We start from the raw sequence: 23,789 nt of genomic DNA on the forward strand, positions 1-23,789 counted from the left end.
GGATTTTTCTTCATTGGGGAGTGGATCTTTAGGGTGCATGACACAAGCTCCTAAAGTCCAATCAGGTCTGTGGGCAACACCGACCTTCTGAGGGGCTAGTATGCGGGCTGTGGCCTTGGATACACCGTCGATATAAGGCAGTGTTATCCGTGATGTTAAGGTGTTTTCACATTGATGGTGGGTAGGTTCACCTGGCCTGTGTTGTCTAATGAAGTTAGATGGGTACCCGCTGTTTCTGCAGACACGATAAAGGCAGCGTCTTTCTTCCCTTTTTGCCTTATTTGTGTTGCAATGCGTGTCTATACATCTAAAGAGGGTCCTAATACAGCTGGCCTTATGGGTTGTGGGGTGATTACTTTCATAATGAAGTATCCTGTCCGTATGGGTGGATTTACGCTAGACTGATGTGTTTAACGAGCCATCAGGTTGACATCTAACCAACACATCTAAAAAGGCCAAATCCCCTTTGGTTTCTTCTTCTGCAGTGAAGCGGATATCAGGATAGATGGAATTGAGCTTCCTCATCAGCCTGTCCTTGTCCTGCTTTTTGACGATCACAAAGGTGTCATCCACATACCTCACCCAAAATTTGGGGCGATACGTAGACATCACCCGGGTCTCTAACTGTTGCAGGACTGCCTCTGCAATGACACCAGAGATGGGGGACCCCATAGAGGTAACCTTCACCTGTTCATAAATGGTGCCTTGAAATGTAAAAAACGTTTTCAGGCATAGGGACGTAAGCTGAAGCCAATCTTCGTTGCTAAGTGAATCTTGATGCTTCCCCACTCCCTGCTGTTGCAAGCGGTCCCCAATTACAGCAAGTGCTAGGTCTTGTGGAATTGAGGTAAATAGGGAGGTGACATCATAGGAAATCATGATCTCCCCCACCTCTATGCTGACAGATCTAATTTTCTCTAAAAATTCACTAGAGGAATTCACAGTGGTATCATTGTTCATTACTAGATATCTTAACCTGCCATATAGCCATTTGGCCAGCCCCAAGGTTGGAGTTCCCCTAAATGACACAATGGGTCTTAGGGGAGCTCCTTCCTTATGGGTCTTGGGGAGTCCATAAAATCTGGCAGTAGGTGCGTCTTTGGGGCGCATAGTTCTTAAAGCCTCCTCCCCTATTTTCCCTTGCCGTTTTAATCTATCCAGTACCTTGGAAATTTGGTTCCTGGGGGTTGTCATAGGGTGTTTTTTGACAGTCCGGTAGGCGCTGGTGTCATTGAGCAGTGTGAGGGCTTTGTGGATATCATCAGGTCGGTCCATTATGACCGTTGCTCTGCCTTTGTCAGCTGGGAGGATGATGATGGATGTGTCATCCTGTAATTGCTTTAGGACTTCTTTTTCAGTAACTGATAATGTTTGGCAGCGTCTATGAGTCATAAGAAGGCTTGTGAGGCGGTGCCTGATAGAGCCCCTGGTCTCTTCATTAATATTCACTTGTTGGATAGCTGATTCAAAGGCTGCCACAAAGTCCACAGTGCGCACATCCATTAGGTTGTAACCTGCATCACGTTGCAACAATTCGAGTTGTTTGTAAGAAATCGTCTTAGATGATAAATTGTGTACCAAACCATTGTTAGAACCAGGGCTGCTTATTGCATGCAGGTGCTGCATTTTGTGATGCAGGACCTCAGTCCTGAGTTGCTTGGTCTTTTCTGTAGCTTCGCTAATATGGCAAGCAAGAAGCTGAGGACTAGGGTGCATGAACACAAGCTCGCTATTAGAAGACAAGAACAACATTCACAGGTGTGGGCACACATGGCTACACATAACCACGTCTTTAATCTAACAGGGACTGAGGCAATTGCCATTTAGGACCTCTGGTATGAGAACACGGGCAATGACTAGAGCTATGGCTACAACACATAAAACTATCAGCAATTCACTTTTGACAACAGATACCTAGAGACAAGTACATCCCCCAAAAACGGATGCACAACTCAAAGAAATACGGCCGACCTCAACAAACAGATCGGTGACGCGCTCCATGAGTATAAACGCGATCTCCCCACCCCAGCGTTTCATTCCATCCCAGTATTCGTTTAGTTTGTTAATTTTAACATGCCTGGGATTCACATTTTTAATCTTAACAAGGAATATATATATTCTGGCAGTTTAAAAAAAGAGGAACAAACAGCCACATGCTTCTCCCAGAAGAAGGAAGCTAAAGCCTGATGATGACGGATGGGATTCCGTCGAAACGTTGCGCCTACACCTCTAGTTCTACGCGGGGAAAAACCCGAAAAACCAAGGATCCACATACAGGCACCCGCGAAAACCTCAGAAAACAAATATATATATATATATATATATTTCATTAATATATATATAATTCATTAATTACCTTTAAAAAGCAAGTCTGAATTACTTTGATTACATTATCTTTAAAAGCTTGGAGTTGAGATAAAGCATGTTGACTCTGTTGATATTGTTCCTCGCAAAATTTATCTAATGTGTATGTATAGGATATATTTATCTAAGAACAAAAGAAAACATATAAATAATTACAATTTCCCTGAAATGGATGCAAATTCTTATGTATTCTTCTCATTCATCTGAAGAAGAATAAATGTTAGCACAGTGAATGGTACACACATACCCAAATATACTTATTAACTATCACAGTTGAAATAGTTCCTAAATGATTTTCCTAACCTGCATTAATGGGCAGTCAAAACATGAGATACAAAATTTTTAAAATCAGGGAGCAATTAGAAGAAAAATGTGGCTCTAAATCCCCAGCTCGAAATGTTGTCCATCTGAATGAAGTTATTTAGCATTAGACTGAATCACTTGGTGACACCTCAGAAGCAGAACTCATTAATATAAATTTTGGTGCCTCCAGATGTGTGTATATGAATGTTCAGAGAGAGGGGAAGGGGAGGTTGAATGGCTTGTTGCACTTTCAAACTACTATTAATTTTAATATAAAGATAATAGTTGATTGAGTATATGTCATTTCCTAATAAGGAATTTAGCAAGAATGCCATTGTGAATATTTCCATAGTAGAACATAACCATGGGGTAAAAACATAGAAACATGACTTTTTTTTCCTTTTAACATTTTTTCAGTTTCTCATACAAGCTATAAACTTGTATGTAATTATACAGTATTAAAGCATTAACTTCAATCAAACTAAAATATTAGGTGATAACTGAACGGAACAAAATCTGTCTTCTCACACTAACAGTTCACAATAATGTTGGTGGTTAGAAATAGAACAAAAAAAGAATAGTGCATTAATACATTCAAGTTATATTTTTCTTTGAACTTTTAATACATTTTTTCTATTCAAGTAATCCTCAAGTTACAACTGGGACTAGAATTTCTCATGCCAAGCAAGATAGTTGTTAAGTGAGTCATGCCCAGTTTTACAACTTTTTTTGCCACAGTTGTTAAGCAAATAACTGCAGCTAATAAGTGAATCATATTGTTAAGAAAATCTGGCTTCCCCCATTGACTTCATTTGTTAGAAACCAGCTGGGAAGGTCACAAATAGTAATTACATGACCCAGGATGTTGCATCTATTGTAAATATATGCTGTTTGCCAAATGCCCACATTTTGAACTTGTGACCCTGGGGATGCTGTGACAGTCATAAGTGTGAGAACGTTTTTCAGTGCCATTGTAACTTCAAACGGTCACTAAATGAATGGTTGTAATCAAGAACGGTGCCGCCGTTCGGAGAATGCCGTCTAGTGACCCCCAGGGGGAGGGCGTTCTCTGTGGGTGCGCCTGACTTGTGGAACCGTTTACCGGTTGAGCTCCGGATGGCTCCCGACCTTCGCTCCTTCCGACGCGACCTAAAAACCTATTTGTTTGAACTAGCCGGCCTGGTCTGATGGGTTTTGTTTTAATTATTGTTTTAATGTAATTTATTTTCTGCATTTGGGCACTAGGGTTTAATTTGTTTTTAATTTCTTTATTTTGGGTATTTTGGTATTTATGTCCCTGTTCACCGCCCTGAGTCCTTAGGGAGAAGGGCGGTATACAAATCAAATAAAATAAAATAAATAAAATAAATAAATTATTTGTGCCTTCAAATCAATGTTGACTTCTGAAACTTTTTTGGCAAGATTTTGGCTTGCCATTGGCTCCTTCCTAGGGCTGAGAGAGAGTGACCAGCTGGCTTTTGTGCCTAACAGGGGCACAATACTGTATAGAACTCAGTTTCCCAGTTTCTAGCCTGATGTCTTAACCACTATAGAAAACTGGCTCTTATTTCTATTATGTTTTTACACACTTAAAATATTTACTCTTACCTTTATGAAATTTATAGTTGTTTTTTCAGATGATCTGGGCTTCTCTGGATTACTCACATCGACACACAAGGTTTGGAGATAAAGTAAGCAACTTTGCAATATCTCATCAGCAAAAAATAGTTGCTTATACAATATCATTCTGCAAACAAAATAATAACAATATTTTAAATTACTACAAGTTTTCAGTTTATAATAATAAATATAAGTAGACATATGCCTTGGAATTCAGCAATTCACCTTGAAAGTCATTATCTCATAAACCTGGTTGACATATATGGATTTAGGAGAACCTAAACTAAAACCAGAGGAGAATTGGAAAGGGAAGGCCATATTTCTCAGTCTTTTACCTATGGTCAGTTAACAAAGATTTAAACTGGATAAGGAGGATTTTGTTGTTACCAATGAGAAAACTGGTTTTAAGTTGGATTTAAGTACTAATAATGAAGATATGATTGCTAAGATGCATAAATTATTGTTGAAAATGAATATGGAGGATGCAATGTTAAAGATTGTATGATCAAATTGGCAAGAAACTTTGGCTGCAACATAATGCTTGATCAATGGGAGAATATGTGGAGTAAAGGACTGAAATTTATACTGAATAATAACTTGAAATAGAGAGATGATGTATCATTGGCATTTAACACCATATAAAGTGTCAGAAAGTTTGTATAAGAGTTTGTCAAATAAACGTTAGAAATGTAAACAATCTGAAGGCACTTTTTATCGCTTCTGGTTGCCATGTAAGAAAACTAAGACTTTTTGCAATCAGATAAGTATTTTTTTTTACTCAGACAATTCTTAAACTGAATGTACAATTGAAACCAGAGGTTTTTCTTATATGTTACAATTACCGTATTTTTCCGTCTATAACATGCACCCTTGTATAAGACACTCTGGCATGCAAGTTCCAAGCTTATAGCAAACAAAGTCAGTGGCTTAGGCCCGGGATACCTGCAGGAACGACTTCCCATTGCCCTGTGCGCTCACACAGAGAGGGCCTCCTCAGGGTGCCGTCGGCCAGACAATGTCGGCTGGCGACCCCCAGGGGGAGGGCCTTCTCTGTGGGGGCACCTGCCCTGTGGAATCGGCTCCCCTTGGAGCTCCGGATGGCCCCTGACCTCCGGTCCTTCCGTCGTGACCTTAAGACACTTCTTTTCCAACAGGCCGACCTGGACTGATGATAAGGGGTTTTAACATGGTTTTAACATTTTATTGGTTTTAGTTGGGCTAGGTATAGTTTAATTTCTTCTTAATATTTGTATTTTATTTGTATTTTATTGTTGTTAGCCGCCCTGAGTCCTTCAGGTGATAGGGCGGCATATAAGTCCCATTAAATAAATAAATAAATAAACCTCCTCCCAGCACTCTAAATAGATGCCTCCCGGCCGGCCCCACCCCCCACCCACCTAACCAGCATCCAGCACGATGAGCATGCATAGTTAGTTCACAGCAGCAGCCTTCCGACCCTGGTAAACAAACCGGCATGAGCACTGGCATGACAGTAAGGCAAGAGAATTGAAGGCAGGTTTTAAACTCCCCGCCATTTCTCCACACTGAACAGCTGAGCTGGCAAATCCAAAGGTTTGGCCAGCAGACGATCTTGCCCCCTCCCCCCACCCGTTAGTGGCAAGTCCAGAGGGGCTTGACACCTGAACCAGGCGTCATGGCAGGGGCATGTAAAGAACCCACACAGGCAAGCCCTGGGCTGTGGAGGTTACCATTATTTTTTCATGTATAAGACGCTTCACTTGTATAAGACGCACCTGGTTTTTGAACAGGGTGTTTGCAGGAAAAAATAAAGTCTTATACACGGAAAAATACGGTATCTGCAAGGCTTCTCTATGCACAGAGATGGAAGGACTCACATATACCTTCAATGGAAGAATGGATGGTGAAATTAATGGAGTTAGCAGAGATGATGAAATTGACAATTCTGATTAGGGAAAGATTTTATCTAGCTTTGCTTTTACTTGGAAACAATTCTTGTATTTTTTGCTTGAAATTGAAAGAAATGAAATTTTAATCTTGGGTTATACTGTTTGTAATGGTTTATTCTAATTCAAAGGGTTATTGATTTTTAGGTTTTATCTGTATAAAATAAAGTCAAAAGTCACTTTTCTCTATATTTTCCCCCTTTTCCTCTACTTTTTATATTTTATATATTTCTTTGAAATGTAATAAAGTTTTGAAAGAAATAAATTCATCATTTGCTCTCCAGAATAAAAGAGGAGAAATAAAATAGAATTATTGGTGGTCTTGTGCTCCCTGCCTTTCCTGAAAGATAGGAAGAGTGAACATCTTACACAAAACTAAGAAATTATTTTAAATGTTTTCCAACATTCAGTGAAACCCCACTAAAATAATTGAATCACAAAATGGATGAGTTAGAAAGGTTTTATATAATGTGCAGGTCTCCCTAATAGGGCCATCCATTTCTCCAGTGCAGAATGTTTTACTGTTTAAGAGTTTCTATCAGGAAATACCATTGGTTCTTATTCTGCTCATAGTTCCAAGAGTTAAACAGGTCCAATCTCTTTTTATGACAGCCTTTAAACAAGTGTTGATTGCTATCCTTTACCTTTTCTTTTGTATACTAAACATTCTCAACAACGTCATATGTTCCTCATAGGACTTAGGTTCCAAATCTCTTATCGTGCTTATAGATTTTCTCTGAAATTGTTCTACATTCTCCACATTTAAAGTGTACAACCCAGAGCTGACCATGGTATACCAATGTAGTCTAAACAGGGTACAATGGAGCTACTATCTCTCATACAGCAGCTCAACTCCCATGGTAGCAACAACACAATCTATTCAGCCACTTGACCAGCTACAGCTACCAGCTCCAGTGGGTCCCCAGGCCCACTGACAAAAACCATGTTTTTATGGTCTTTCAGAAAAGCAATAAGGTGGGGATCAATTGTACCTCAGGGGGAAATGTTCCATAAAGAAGGAGTCACTACCAAGAGCCTTGGTGGAGCAGTGGGCTAATGCCTCCTTAAGTAACACCAGCTGCCTGCAATTAGTGCAGGTTTGCATCCCACCAGGCTCAAGGTTGACTCAGCCTTCCATCCTTCCGAGGTAGGTAAAATGAGGACCCAGATTGTTGGGGGCAATAAGCTGACTTTGTAAAAATGCTGCTTGGGGGGGAGGGGGCGAAAGCCCTAATAAGCAGGCATATACATAGAATGAAGGCTATTGCTAAGCACATTGATTTGTGCTTCTTAGATTGTAAGCCGCCCTGAGTTGTCGGAGAAGGGCGGGATATAAATGGGATAAAAAAAAGAAGAATGCCCTGTTTTGTGATTTTACCAGATGACAATCCCTAATCAATAGGACCATGCTTTCTTAGATCCTTAACACATGCCCTATTATCAAGGGACAAATCCTCAAATATGGTAGTTATACATTTGATTTTTCCTGTTCAGGCTGGTGTTTTACATTTGTTACTTTTAAAAACATGCCTCCCACCTGAAAAAAGGGTAATCAACTCGCTCACTTTAAATACTTACTGGTTTTTCTTTATTTTTGAATACTTAACATTATTTTTCCAGAGGATAAAATATTTCTTTTTTCTGAAAAGAAAAGAAAAATCTTCTGAGAAAGAAACAGAACTGATTTTATAATCAAGGATTACTGAGCCAGAGATATGTAATTTATTTTGTATAACTATTACCCACAAATATTAAATATTTAACATAATTTCATATGACTAAAATGTAATAATTATTTTAACAGATTATGGCAACTTTCTCTGATGGCATCCCCACTGACTTTCTGAAGAAATCAGCAGAGAAAATGGCAAATGTTAATCACATGATTGCAGGGCATTTGACAACTGCAAAATTTGCCAAACACCCAAAATAAGATCAAGTGACCCAGTTGGGGTGGGGGAATGGCATGACCATTTACAATGGCTAGAAGTACTTTACAGATTGTAAAGCACCTGTTCTAAGGCCATCATAAATGTAAATGGTTGTAAAACAACTGGACTTAAGTTAAGGATTACAGGTAATCTCCGAGTTACGAGTGTTCACTTAAGGCTTGTCAAAGTTACATGATGAGAGCCCCCTAGTGCTTATGAGCAAGTCCCGAAGTTACGAATATTGCCTCAGCATGGCAGTTGTTTGCCTTTACAAGCAACTGCAGTGACTCTGCAACATTCACCCTGGTTATTCCCTACCTACCTACCCCCACCCCTAGGCACCAGGCCATCAAGACTCACCTTACTAAGATCACTTTCTTGGCTGCTCCAGGCCTTTGATGCATTCACAAAGAATGGAAACCTAAAGTAGCGCAAGATCACGCAAGATCTCACACCATTGATCTCTTGTGATCTCATGGTACTTTAGGCCTCTGATCTCTGTAACAGAAAATGGAACTGAAACTAGGGGACACTTCCACATGCCTCCAGAGGCTGGATCCAGGCTCTAGAGGCATTTTCCAGGCCACTGCCACCCAGATCTGAGGCCAGAGAATGCTTCTGCGCCCCAAGGCCCGATCTGGACTCCAGAGGCATTTTCCACACCCTATCAGGCCACAGGGAGGCACGTAGAAGCATCACCCAGCCTCAAATCCAGGCAGCAGCAGGAACCATAGCAGAGAAGATGTATCTTTTCCAGGTGAGTTCGGCGTGGCAGGAAGGGAGGGGGAAGCATGTGGTATCTTAGTGGGTCGGGGAGGCCTTGGGGACCTGTTCCATCACTAGGCCCTCCATGGCCTTCCCCACCCTGAGATAACTCATGTTCGCTTAACGAGCCATGTACGTTTTAACGAGCAATGGAGTAATCTTGTTTGAGGTACGAGATTTACTCTACGGGTTTTCGAGTTACTAGTGGAATGGGCAGACTCAATTACACTCATAACTCAAGGACTACCTGTACATATAAGTCATTATTTCATTGCCCCATAGACCAGGGGTCTCCAACCCCGGTCTGTGGACCAGTACCAGGCCGCAGCACACCAGCAACCGAGCTGCACAAACAAGCAAAGCCCCATCTGCGGGATACAGGCAGCACACAAAACCACGCCCCCTCTGGTCCATGGAAAAACCTCTCTCCATGCAACCAGTCCGTGGTGCCCAAAAGGTTGGGGACCTCTGCCATAGACTGTATGGGACATGAAATGATGATAACTAAAAGCTACTTGGTCCAAAATGGAAGAATCCTAATCAAACAATGTGTGCAATCTAACATCAATACTCCCATTGCCACACCAATCATCTTTGGCTAAGAGAGGCACCTAGCTTTGCACAGCCTATTTTTGTGGGGGTGGGAGTAGGACATGGGGCATGGGAATATTGTTCCCATGGAGAATTAAATGTAACTATTCTATGTCCAGACAAAAACAAAATATTAAAGTCCCAAACTAAACAATACCACAGAAAAATAAAAATAAAGGAGACCAGCATGGTTGCACAAATAGCTCTTTGACAAGCTGAGGGACAAGGACAAGTGTAAAAAAAAAAGAAAATAGGGACATTTAATTAAAATAGAATACCAGCACATAACATGAATCTGCAGGGATGGAGTGAGAAAGGCTAAGACTAAGACTTGCAACAAATGCCAATAATAATAATAATAATAACAACAACAAAGCTCAACCCATCAAAAGCAACATACTGGGAGATCAAACAGATACACAGATCAAAATATGTAAGAAATTGGTTAAAAACACCTATTCACAAGGAGCAGTTGGTTTATATCCCACATACTGAAAAAGCTGGCAGATGTGATCTCGGAACCATTGAACAAAACCTTTCCTAGCTTCTGGAGCATGGGGGAACTGCCAGAGTGGTGGAAAAGAGATGATGTGATTATACTCTTCAAAGGAGAAAAATGTGGATCCAGGAAACTATAAACAAATCAGGTTGATATCAATACTTTGGGAAAACCCTTAAAAAGAGAATCAAACATACATTTGTAAGCATCTAGAAATAAAAAAAGCAATCACTAGAAGCCAGCATTTGTTTGTTAAAAAAGAAATCATGCCAGACAAATCTTATTGCCTTCTTTGATAAAGTGACTAAATTAGTGGATGACAGAAATGCTATGGATGTAGTTTATTTGGACTTCAATAAGGCATTTGACAAAGTATACTCCTTCTTCTACAGCCTACCTCTTGGTAAGATAGAACAATGTGGGATAGACTATACCAACACCAGTTGCATTCACAGTTGGCTGGCCAACTGCACTCAGTATTTAGTTGTTGATGAAACTATATCTAGAAGAAGGGAAGCATGCAGTGGGGTACCTCAAGGTTCTGTCATGGGCTAGTGCTCTTCAACATTTTCATAAATAATTTAGATGAAGGAAGAGAAAGGTAATTCATCAAATTTGGTAGGAATTGTCAACACCTTGGAAGATAAATTCATGATTCAGAAGGATCTTGACAGACATGAGCCTTGGGCCCAAGCCAACAAGATGCAATTCAGTGGTAAGAAAAGCAAGGTCCTGCACTTACTGTAGGCAGGAAAAACCAAACGCACAGATATAGAATAAATGGTACCTGGGTCAACAGTAGTAACTGCAGCAGGGAGCTTGGTGTTACTCATTATTTAAGTATGAACCAGCAGTATAATGCAACTGCCAAAAAAGCCCAGTCCTGGGCTACATCAACAGAGGCATAGCATCAAGATCACGAGAAATGATAGTACCACTCTGTACTGCACTAGTGAGGCCCTATTTGGAATACTGTTTCAAATTCTTGTTGCCATGATATAAAAAATGCTGAGGCCTTAGAAAGAGTACAGAGAAGGGCAACAACGATGATAAGGTGTCTGGAGGTTAAATCATATAAGGAAAAGTTAAGGGAACTAGACATATTTAGTCCAATGAACAGAAGGATTAGGGTGACATAGCTGGTTTCCAGTACTTGAAGAGCTATCACAGAGAAGAGAGGGTCGACTTAGTCTCTGAAGCATCTGAGGATAGGACAAGAAGCAATGGATGGAAACTTGTTAAAGAAAGATCCAAGTTGGAACTAAGGAGGATTTTTCTGACAATGAGAGCAATTAACCAATGGGACAGCTTGGTTATGAGTGTTTCTGGTTATGAGTGCTCTGTCACTGGAGGTTTTCAAGAAAATATAGGACAATCACCTGTCCTGTCTCCTCCTTGGGGAGGGGGTTGGACTGAGTTTTCAAAGATTCCTTCTCTGATTCTATGACATAACATCTGGTGTAGTCTTAAAACTTACTGTATGTGCTTTCATAGCAGGCCTTTGAAATGAAGATGCTCAGTACAGTATGAAGCTAGCTTTATATTAAGGTGCAAGAAGAAATGGCCCAGGGAGGATCTATCCATATTGCTATTTGTGCATATTAAAGACAATGTTGTCCTTTCTCAAATACTGATATAAAAAGTGCTATAAATGTGCACTGTGATTTTTGTTTTTTGAAAAAACTTCCCTCCATAATGAATTGCCTGAATACAGTTGACTACAAATCTTCTGTCATGTGATTTATTTATCAACACTATAACGTTTTTTTCTGAACACTTCTGACATAGAGAAGAGTGCAAAAAAGAAAGGCTTTGAGTTGGTAATCATCTTTTGTTGCATAACAAAGGGAGTTATAGATGAATGAATATGGGGAAATGAACTTCTATAGAAAATCTCTATAGCTGAAAAATGCTACAGTTTCCACACTGAACTGTTTTGTCACATATAGCTAATCATAACATCCAAAATATCGTACTACACTTGAGTAAATAATTGCACACATATCTTTTTTTCCATAAATATCTCTTACCTGAAATTAAAATATAAATCCATGTTATGTAACACATTATAAAGTTGTCTTTCATATAACCATTCCATTACTGGAGTTATTTCCATTTCTTGTTTTCCACACACTGAGGTGAACTGGAAAATGAGACAAAAGCTAGGATATTTAACTATATTTCAGTATTTATGAATTTACATTCCACTGTCATAATTTTTTAATGTCAAATAAAGTCCTTCGGGAGATAGGGCGGGATATAAATCCCATCAATAAATAAAATCTGATTGTTCAGATTTATAGCAATTCCCTCAACAATCCTGCCAAAGAAAACCACAATATTTGTATAAAGCAAGGGTGAGTAATATGTGGCCCACAGACTACATACAGCTCCATCTGCATTTTAGCAGCTCAAATTTATACCAAAGTTTGGTAGGAAAATGGCTTATTTTCCGTGGTACTTTTTTTTTACTTTTCAGAATTAAGGGTGGGGATGGAAGCTGCAAGCTCTGAAAGCTCTAATTCAAACCACTTCAATTCCCATTCTTAAATTCCCACCCAAAAAGCAGACCACCACCACACCACTTCGAAATTATGCTACCAAATCCAGCACCAAAAAACAACAATTATTTTTGAATTTTGTAAAGTGATTGTTTGGCTACAAGAAGCCTACTACTGCCTACTGCTCCCGTTCTCATTATTACCCCCCTACTCCATGCAAGAAACAACATAAATAATTCAACAACACCACTTCTCTTATAGTCCTCTAGTTTCAGAAGATAAATATTGTTAATGATCACTAATCCCTCAGATATTACCTACTCCTGAAAGATAAATAGGCAGCAGTGACAGGAAACTGCAACTGTCAAATCTGGTCTGTTCCACTGCACTGTAATGTTTCTATATTTTTACCTTTAGAGGGTGCTGGTGAATTACAAAAGAAATAGTGATGCAGGTATCATTCCTTGTGGTTGTCTTTTTAAGGACCAAAAAAGACTACTGTGCACAAACCATCTTTGTTGCCTGCAAATCCACCCATACTTTTACAAATTCAAATCTTTTTATTTTTATCAATATTTGTATTAAAAAATACAGTTAAGTATACCCAGTATGATGGGGACCAGCCATCCTTGTCTCTACAAGACAGCTGGAGGGTGGAGTCACTTGGCATTTTATTGGAAAAAACTTTTCTGAAGAAAAAAATTACAGTGGCTCAAATAGACACTATATCCCAAAGGGAAAAATAATGAATAAAAGCAAATTTTATCCACTCTTCCTTGTTCTTATTTTATTTTTTTTATTTTATTGCATTTATATACCGCCCTTTCCCTGAGGACTTGTTGAGAGGGGGAAGTAAAATGAGCACTTCTTCTTTTCTTTTAGTTTACATTAGAGTTTTTCATTGTTTGATCTACAGTTCAGAAGCACAATAAGGTAAGAACTGGTGTGACAGTGTTTACCATTCTGTTCTAGCACAAGCTGTCAGTCTGAAAAAAACATCTAAGAAGTACAAGTAAGAATTAATATTTTTCATCTGCTTATTTATAATTTGTTCTTATATCTTTCCTCAGGAAAATGCAGAGAAAGTTTTATTTTATTATTTTATGCCTCAATTCAATTGAATTCTAAGGCGTGCAACTACTGCACAAGGACTTTATGTTTCTGCAGAAGTATAGTAAAAAATTAGAAATAAGAAATAATCAGGGAACAGTAGTTTGCTATTTCTGGACTGTAAGAAGCGATTTGTTACCTTGGATACATATGAGGCACTAATAGTCCAATACTCTTTACTTGGTCTAGCCATATTTGCAGAGACTACTTGAAGATCATATGGATTATAGGCTGCTTTGGGGTCATCCCTACTTCTTATAAGACAGTATATGTATTCTCCATCATCTTTCGTTAATGCATCATCCTGAAAACAGTAATCAAGTGGTAAAGTGAATTATTTATAAAAATTAAAATTGTTAATACTTGGGCATCATAATTCATTTTGTTAAATTATATAGGACATAGTTGAGGTACTTATTTAAGTTGAATTGATGTAAAATAGAATGTATTTTCATATTTTAAAGGTATCATTCAGAAAAATTGGAACAGATTCAGAGAAGGGCATTTAGAATGATCAGAAACTAGAAATCATGAAGTGAAATTAGAAGTGTTTTGCTTTGCAAAAAGATGATAGCAGTGTGTAATGGTACTATTCAACTACCTGAAAGTGGCCTGTTACAATTATGATTATATATAATGATAACAAAATGAATAAAAAATCAAGGAAACCATAAATTACTGTTAGCATACCTAACTCTTATTTAAGAAATAGGAATGAACAACATTGTGGAAGCTTCTCTATCAATAATTTTAGAAAGTGTTTTCAAACATATCTTCTTATTCAGCTATCAGTATAATAGAATAAAAGAGCTGGAAGGGGCCTTGGAGGTCTTATAGTCCAGGGGTCCCCAACCCCTGGTCTGTGGACCAGTACCGGGCTGCAGCATGCCAGCAAATGGGCCACAAAAACAAGCAAAGCAAGATGCAGGCAGCACACAAAACCACACACTCTCTAGTCTGCAGAAAAACCTCTCTCCATGGAACTGGTCCCTGGTGCCCAAAAGGTTGGGGACCTCTGTTCTAGTCCAACCCAATGCTCAGACAGGAAACCCTGTACCATTTCAGACAAATGGTTGTCCAATCTCTTCTTAAAAACTTCCAGTATTGGAACATTCATAACTTCTGGAGGCAAGTTGTTCCACTGATTAATTTTCTAACTGTCAGGAAATTTCTCCTTAGTTCTGGTTGCTTTTCTCCTTGATTAATTTCCATCCATTGCTTCTTGTCCTGCCTTCAGGTGGCTTTGAAGAATACGTAAATGCCCTCTTCTTTGTGGCAACCCCTGACATATTGGAAGATTGCTATCATGTCACCCCTAGTCCTTCTTTTCATTAAACTAGACATACCCAATTCCAACAACCATTCTTTATATGTTTTAGTCTCCAGTCCCTTAATCATATTTGTTGCACTTCTCTGCGCTCTTTCTAGAGCCTCAACATCTCTTTTACATCATGGTGACCAAAACTGGATGCAGTATTCCAAGTGTGGTCTTACCAAGGCATTATAAAGTCCTATTAACATAATCTTCATTCTATCCCTCTGTTAAAGCAATCTAGAAATTGTGTTGGCTTTTTGGGCAGCTGCAGCACACTGCTGGCTCATATTAAAATAATAAAAATATAATAAATATAATAACATAAAATGTCCATCAGCGTTCTATTTCTTCTCCATAACGCATAAAACATTTGAAACCATTTTGTAAAGAACTTCTTTATTCAATTTAAGCAGAGATCTTAACCAACATTTTGAGATGGGTTTAAAAATAATTGCCATCTTTATAAGGATTCTGCAATCAATTAGATATTGACAAAATCACAGGAATCATGAAGTATTTTCATACATTGGCTCTTTCAGCAAAATCAAATTCAGTAATTAAAGAAAAAGCTAAATTTCTTGTGCAGTTGATGGTTAAAATCTTAAACAATAAAACTACATGAGTAACTGTTGGCATTTCCTGAGGGAAGGTTTCAGGTAATCTGGTCAATTGATAACTAATTATCTATTGCTTATGAGTGTTAATTGAGCATTAATAAATTCAGTACCCACTGTTAATAATTTAATCATGAAGGACCATTTACATTCCAGCTAATAATTTTTCTTTTGCTTTCTCCCACTTCTCCCTCTCATTCCTTCTTGAGCAGTATTCTTTAATATTTATTTAATTAACCCACTCAAGTGTAATTCAGCTATTGTATTCCATGTGTGGGAGAACAGAACTGTAACTGTCTTTGCTTGGATCTCTGCGTTTGGACTAACATCGTGCTAACAACCAACCTAGAAAATGTAAGATTAATCACGATATTTCTTACATTTTTGTATTATATCTTTGAAAAAAAGAGAGCTAAGACTCTGGTCTAGAGAAAATACAGAACTGTTATTACCAAGGGAACAATAGTCACCAAAAGAACAGGTATTATGGACTCAGGGAGGAATCCCTATTTTTCCTACTAAGCCAAAAGTGGTACCTATTCAACTGTCTTCCACTTGAATAGCCAAACTAGCACATTTCATACAAGAAGCAAGTAATGAAAATCTGGAACGCAGAGACCTTCAAATACCCAGAACTGCAATACAAGACATGCTTAAAATTCTAAGCTCAGTCATCTATCAGTAAGGAGTGGGAAATAATCTAGAAGCTGCATGCTAATACATTCTTTTTGTGGTATAGAATGACCCAGTAAGGTTTCTCTGCAGTGAAGAGCTAGATGCTCTAATAGACAGACAAGGATTTCAGGTCTAATGATCTTCCTAAGATTTGTCTGAGAGACAGCATTTCTCTTTTGCTCTTTTACTATTAAAGTGAAACCAAACCAAGGAATGTAGCCCTTCCTTGATAAAGTAAAGGTGAGACTCAGAGCCGTGGATGATTGTGACGATGATTTCCATTACTGCCTTTCTCTTATATTTTTTATTTATGTCTTCTAGAAAAAAATGAACAGACACAAAATCATATCACAACTATTTCAGAAAATCCTCAAACATTTGTTAGATAATTTGCTCCAAAACCTCTGGCTATTTTCACTATGTCTCTTATTCCCTACCCATTTGTTTTGTAAAGAACATAATTTATTTTGATTATGTTTCTTTTAGGTCAAAATACAGCAAAACTTCAGATTCTCCAAAGGCCTCCTCTTTTCCCAAAAGTCCCTTCTGATATCTTTTTCTTCCTCTTACCTCCATTTTAGACAACTCAATTTGCTAAATTTAAACATCTCTAACAATCCTCATATAGCCTGAAGCCAGAGAATTTGAATCTAATAGGTCCAACCTAGATAGTCGCTTTACTACAGTATTTCAGATTCATACTGCTTACATCTATTTGGAGTTTAATTTAACATATATTTTATTTTTATTCTATTTTATTTTCACCTCAGAATCTGATTGCTATTTCCTCAACTAATAGTATTAGAACACACTGTGTTTTTTTACTATTTCAGACATAAATTATTTGAATACTTTATGTTTTATAATGGTTATGTCAATAAACCTCATCAATTGGAATAGACTATTAGTACTAGATATGCCACTTGGTCCTGTTTAAGTCAAACTGCATATTTGGAGAAAAGAAAGATTCACAGCAGTCTCTGATCAATGCCAGACTTCATAAAATCTAGAGGGCTCCATCAAATCAAGGCTAGAGGTAAAGAATAAATAATTCCAATATCATGACAAATTAGAAAGAATAAATAAATCTTCAAAAACATAGCATGGAGCAGACTAAAATTCCAGAATTCAGGTAACCAAGGAATGTGACATGACAATTTTTTCAGCAATTATATACACATTAAAAATATCTATAATCTGACTTCCAGTTTTGCACTGTAGCAAACAGCCGATGCATTGTGGAGCTCTGCATCCCATGGCTGGTTTCGCCCTGCCAGCGGACCCTAAATGGGTCTAAGTCACCCCAGAGAGGCGACGAAAAAGGAGGGGGGCCCCGTGGATCACAGAACAATGACAGTCAATTCCTTTGATTCAGGGGAAGCCCTCTAACATGACAGGAGAAAAGCATAGAGCAACAGTTGCATAGACACAGAAATTGGCAAGATGCCCAGAAATAAAGAACAACTATTCCTTTGAACCTCAGTGGCTTCTCCAAATAGAGAACAGCTGGGAACAAAGGAAAGAAAATACACTGGGCTACCTACTACAGAATGAGAATATTTGTTTTAAAAAAACTGCTGACCTTCTAGGTTTATAAACATTTACTGATCTGTGATTTCTAATCTCAAGAATTTTTTGCAGAGAAAGAAAAATCTGGACTTTTGGCTAATCTTCTAGGGGGGGAAATTATTGGAAAGCCTCTAGGTGGTTAAACATTCTGGACTCTAAATCTGACTGGCTGATAATTGTAAGACCCTCGAACAGAAGAACTATTATAAAATACTGCTTTTAATGGTGCTTTGATAATTGGAAATGCATTGGACTATAAAAACCATATATAAAGATAAGAACTATACAAGATTTGTGTCAATGCTGCAAACATTGGATGTTTTTGCTCTGACAATATAAGAGGCAGTCTTTTGCTTTAAACTGCTTTGCTTTGAATCACTGAAGGGGGGGGAATGTCAACCGGATGTTTTGATAAGATAAGAAATAGCGCTTTACAGAAGGGAAATGAAACTTCATATGTTAAACTAATTGGATAATGTGATTTATGATGTGTAATTAAGGGAGGGAATTGTGCATGATACGATATTCTTAGGGGACGAGATTTCAGATTCTGACATCCATCCATGAGTGCCGATGTTTCATTCTCATTATTATAGACTTTTAGAAAAACAATGCCTGAATGTTGTTTGAACTGTCTCATTAATCGGAACCATAACAATTTGGTTGTTTGAACCTTAAGATTGGCTGGTCTGACAAGGCTAATTACAGAGACTATGGTACCAGTGAAAGACTATCTGGAGGGGGGACACAAAATGGATGTTACATACTTTTCAAAAAGTGGCAGGAAACCACACCTAATATCTCCTACTGAAGGCCCTAGCCTGGAACATCAAAGATCTGCAGGAACAATACTTTAAGACAAGGCAAATATTTTCCAGGAGGAAATGTATGCAATGCTACGACAGATTAAAATGACAATGGATTCAAATCATGATGAGATTAAAAACAACTTTGACAACATAAATGAACACATCTTTAACTTAAACCTCCAATTTAAAAATTCTCAGAAAACAACAACAAAGAATGAACAAACAAACCAGATAATAGAATACAAACTAGAGGATAGGGACCCAAAGATGGAAGCTACAAATAAAAAGAACCACAGTCCAATACAAACAAAAGAAAACTTGAAAGATCTTCCTACAACAATGGAAATGGGAAAGATATCTTATTTTTCAAAAGTTCAAAATAAACTTGAATAGGAAAGAAGATTTAACAAAGTGGGTTATAGAGCAGCCAGGAGAATTATTAGAATTTGGGAGACAAAAAAAGTACATTCTACCTAACTTGTCTTTTCTATTCCCAACAGCATTCACAAAAATACAGGAAGAATCCCCTTGTAAGCTGAATACACTGATTTGGAAAACTATTTCGAAAAAGAAGAAGGCTAGAATTAGATTCAAGAGATTTAACTCGACCTATCATATGGAGTACTATATGATTAAACACTTAAAATAATAGATAAATCATGGATATAAAGGTCCCTACAGTAAGAGGGATAAGATATAAAAGTAGTATAGTATTCTTTATAATATATGAAATATAAAAATATTGGGATGGTGTATGTGAATGGAAAGTTTGGATATTTAAAGGCAATTAACATTGAGAAAACTATGACTGATAAGGATGGTTTGAATATAGAGGGGGAAACTAAGCTTAAATAAGAATTTGAAAACAGGACATATGACTTAATAAGATGACTTTTATCAGAAAAGATGTTATATGCTGATGTTACTGTTATTTGCACAAACACAAGAAAAATATTTATATTCAACTTTGTATATATTGAAAGTATTAAGAACTATACTTGCTTAATGTTGATAAAAGGAGAATTTGATTTGATTTGATTTGATTAAATTTATATGCCACCCTTCTCCCTGAGGACTCAGGGCGGCTCACAACAATAAAAATTAAAAAAAAACATAGAGTAAAAAATTTAAAAAAGAATTAAACAATAAATGCAAAATTACGAGACAATTTAACCCAGCAAAAAGCCTAATTAAAAAATGTAATCAGTCCAGGCCCGCTTGTTGGAACAACCAGGTCTTCACGTCACGGCGGAAGGACCGAAGGTCAGGGGCCGTCTGCAGCTCCGGAGGCAATTCATTCCAGAGGGTTGGAATGAACTGATACTGCTCTGCTCAAGGTTTGTTATTCTCAGATTAGATATAGCCAGTGATACTTCCTAAGCCCCTTTCTCATTATTTTGAAGAGGAATTATCTGATAATTGATATCAGGGGGGAAAAACCAGAACACAGCACCCATGGGCAGCATGATAAATGTAGGGTTTGAAACAATGAATGTAAGTATTTTTGACCAAGAGTAAGTGAGAATAAGTAGTCAGGGACAGGAAAACCAATAAAAGATTTCTCAAGACATCTCTTTGTATATTTTTCCCACCTTGGTCTTAATTTGCCTATGTCACACTTTTTAAAAGCTACATACAAAATACAAATTCCTTGAATGAATTTTTAGTAAGTTTTCAAATAATACAATTCTGGAAATACATATTATTGATAATTATATAATTAGGTTCTTGCAGATATACTATAATACATTGTTATTTGTCCTTGATTCTGATTTGCACTGTAAATTCAAGCTTTATACAAAATGGTTGAATTTGTATTTTGAAAGAAATTTTTCTGTAAGTGCCAGAAGTACTTTTTCTGGAAGTAATTGCTTATCTTGCAAGTAACTTAAACCATATCCAATTTTTTCATGTATAATATTTGCAGTGCTGTTTTAATTATTAATATCCATTGTTTCTTATACAAATATAATTGCTATTCTTTTAAGATTTAACATGGAGTTAATACTGATTTCTAGTGAATTGACAAACTCTGTGGGGTATTTGCTAATTATTAATTGCTTCATTCACATAGTAATTGTCAATTTTACCACATTGGTGTGGTTATTTATGACTGTAACTTTCTCTCAAGCCAAGATCACATGTGTTAACTGCAGAATTCTTGGGCAGAGCAAGTACCTTGCTTGTTCCCTCCTTCCTTTTTCTGGAATAGATCTCACATTTTCCTTTCCATTAAGTTTCAAAGCTACTGGTTGTTACTCACTATTGGATGCCAGGAGGAGAATCTTTAGTCAGAATTTTCCTGTCACATTCTTTGACAGTTCAATGAGACGCTATTAATTCCATATATGAGGCTCATGCTGCCAAACTAATATCCTGAATTTACAGATTAATATATCCAAATTTGCAGTTCAATATATCCAAATGTTTCCCTATTATTAATGGTCATATATGGAAACTCTGCAAGCTGTCCTGTAAGGTACTGCAAAATATTTCATCATGGAATATTCTGGAATCAAAATGGATATTCCAAATACAGAAATAGATCTTTTTAGAGCCAAGGTTTTAAAACTCAGTTAAACACAGGTACGGTGAGGGCAATACAAATCTCCACTAGTCTTCCAACATATGGTCTTCAGAGGCAGTTATACTGTCACCAAGGCTAATTGTTATTGAACCCCATTACTTCCATGAGTTGGCTCAACCTTTTTGTGAACCAGCATACATAGCATGGTAGTGAATTCCAAAGTTTAATTACATGTTGGTTGAATGTGTGAGTAGATAAGTCACATAGATTTGCCTTCCTGTTCAAGCTCATCTTCTTCACATCCCACATCTACAGATAACAATCTATAAACAAATATTCTTTTTGGTTTACATAGTTGCATAATAGCCTCCTTAAAACAACACTTCACTTCCCTTCCTTTTATGATGCAGAATTCTTTGAAGTTGCTACATTGGGATTTTCATACCAACATCCACAGAATTGAAGTTTATAAGGCTTTTGCCAAATGTAATTTTATCAGCTCTTGTGAGATGTAACCCATCTTATGCCAGCAGTCTATCAATGAGATAACTAAAAGCCAATCTTTTTCATCAGTATCATTTCTGAAACTAATTTTTATTTGTAGTTTTCTGTTTTCATTTTTTCCACAGTCTGAAAGAATAGTTGAGTCCCTATATTTTTGAGGTTTCTTCCTAGAATTTTAAAGACTATGGTGATACATCTGTAGTTGCCCTTAGTAATATTATTGTCACCACATATATTAGCAGACAGGTTCACTATTACTGGAATTGTTATGTTTTGAAAATTATATTATTAACTCCTTAATTACGTTTCTCACATTTCATGTGTCTGTACTTTCTGTACTTATTGAAAGTAAATACCTGTATTTTCTATTCCTTAGGGAGTTGATCCACATAAGTGGAGTTAGTTCCAGAAATGATACTGATGAAAAAGTTTGGCTTTTAGTTATCTCATAGATGGACTGCTGGCATATCTCATATCTTATGTCTTATATCTTATAACGTAACTCCAAGGTCCCTTCCAACATTATTATTATTATTGTAACATAACAATTCAAATCTACAGCCAGAAAATTTGAGGGAGGGGGAAACTCTATGGCATTATCACAATACAGAATTTTATAATAGATGGAAATGTATAATCAAATTACACAAATATACACACTATACAAATAAGAGACTGAATCTTAAACAAATTGAATAAATTGACTTGAACTATAAAGGAAAATACCAGTAATGGGATCTTCCGAAATTTAGTCACATCTTTCGATTTAACAAATTCACAAGGTGGTAATAATGTCTGCCAGCTAAGTTTATCTCTGAGTCTCAAAATATGCAAGACGGCATCATCATTAACGGGACCTAGAACAGAACATAAAAATCAGCATATACTATAAGCATGACCTAACGTAACTCCCCAAAGTTATACTTAAATTTCATGAATACTAATTAATTTCAACAACTTATAATTAATGATATTATAAGTTACTGTATTGTACAACACAAATGCTTCCTCCCTCAAAACAAAACTGAACACATAATTTCTAATATCATTCTTTAAAACAAACTGTAATACATATTAATCTCTTTTCTTTATTTGGAAAACATAGAAACCAGATAGCTAAAAGGAGAAACAAGTATTTCTAGCTCTGATAATAAAGAGGAGAAAGGTGAAAGAGACTGCATGAATTTTGTTGAGCTCAGTTGTATCATATAACTTAGCATAAAATCTGAAAGTAACCATTAGTTTATATCAATATAGGAAGGTAATATAGTGACTTTTGATCTTCAGATATATGTTTAAATATCAAAGTGTATATAAGTGTGAATTTCATCATAGTCAAATTATTAAGAATTTTGAAGTAATCCATTCTTCAGCTATGGATAAGGAAAATATTTCCATCCTATGCTATTCTGGAGATGGGGTGAAGATCTTAATCAAGTAGCTGGAGGCTGTGAGAATTTGAAAGGATGAAACATACTTGGAATGAATACTAACAAGAAAAAATCCAATTTATTCAGGAACCTTCTAGTATCAAGATAATTCAATATTTAGTTCTGAATAAGATACCATTCCATCTAAAGGAGCTTATGCACAATTTGGGATCCTTCCTGGACTCCCAGCTCTTGATAAGCAGCATATATTCTGATCCTTTGGGCAGTTGATTTACCAGTTGTAGACATTCCTAGCATAGAAGAACCTTATGGCTTGGGCCCTTGTTAACTTTTGAAATTAGATGGAATAAGCCTGCCCAATATAAGCAGGCTGAGAGTGCACACTGAAGATTCCCAGCAGATAATGAGAATGTCAACCAGTCATATCTCACTCATCGTGAAATATTTAGGTCATTAAGGAAAGAAACAAAGATTGAGCTTTTAGAAATCTTTGCAAAGGAGTGCAACACAAGTTTGAAAGCATATATAATGAGCTGGATGATCAGTTGACCAAGCATTAGGTGATTGCTATTTTATTATTGCAATTTTATGCATTTTTTAAAAATATCTTATAATTCTAAGTGTACCTATATGAAGTTTGATGTAGTAGTTAAGGTGCTGGCCCAGAGGTCAGGAGACTGAGTTCTAGGCCTCCCTTAGGCATGAAAACCATTTGAGTGACTTTAAGACAATTACTCTTTCTCAGCCTAACCCACCCACATAGTTGTTCTGGGGAA

At 37.1% G+C, this 23,789-nt stretch overlaps 1 protein-coding gene across 1 annotated transcript in view; it reads right to left on the reverse strand.

Moving 5' to 3' along the window:
* The window catches only part of DNAH14 (dynein axonemal heavy chain 14), a gene marked incomplete at both ends in the record, with an annotated part of 201,873 nt that extends 187,576 nt beyond the window's left edge, over positions 1-14,297 (reverse strand). The window contains 6 exons of the mRNA XM_081312799.1: positions 2,357-2,488; positions 4,276-4,414; positions 7,791-7,853; positions 12,029-12,141; positions 13,749-13,913; positions 14,289-14,297. Of these exons, the coding sequence (XP_081168925.1) occupies positions 2,357-2,488; positions 4,276-4,414; positions 7,791-7,853; positions 12,029-12,141; positions 13,749-13,913; positions 14,289-14,297 (621 nt within the window). The remainder of the gene's footprint in view (positions 1-2,356; positions 2,489-4,275; positions 4,415-7,790; positions 7,854-12,028; positions 12,142-13,748; positions 13,914-14,288) is intronic.
* Between the last annotated feature and the right edge of the window lie 9,492 nt (positions 14,298-23,789).

Source organism: Vipera berus, assembly GCF_964194415.1.
Source record: "Vipera berus genome assembly, chromosome: 1".
NCBI classification, from domain to species: domain Eukaryota; kingdom Metazoa; phylum Chordata; class Lepidosauria; order Squamata; family Viperidae; genus Vipera; species Vipera berus.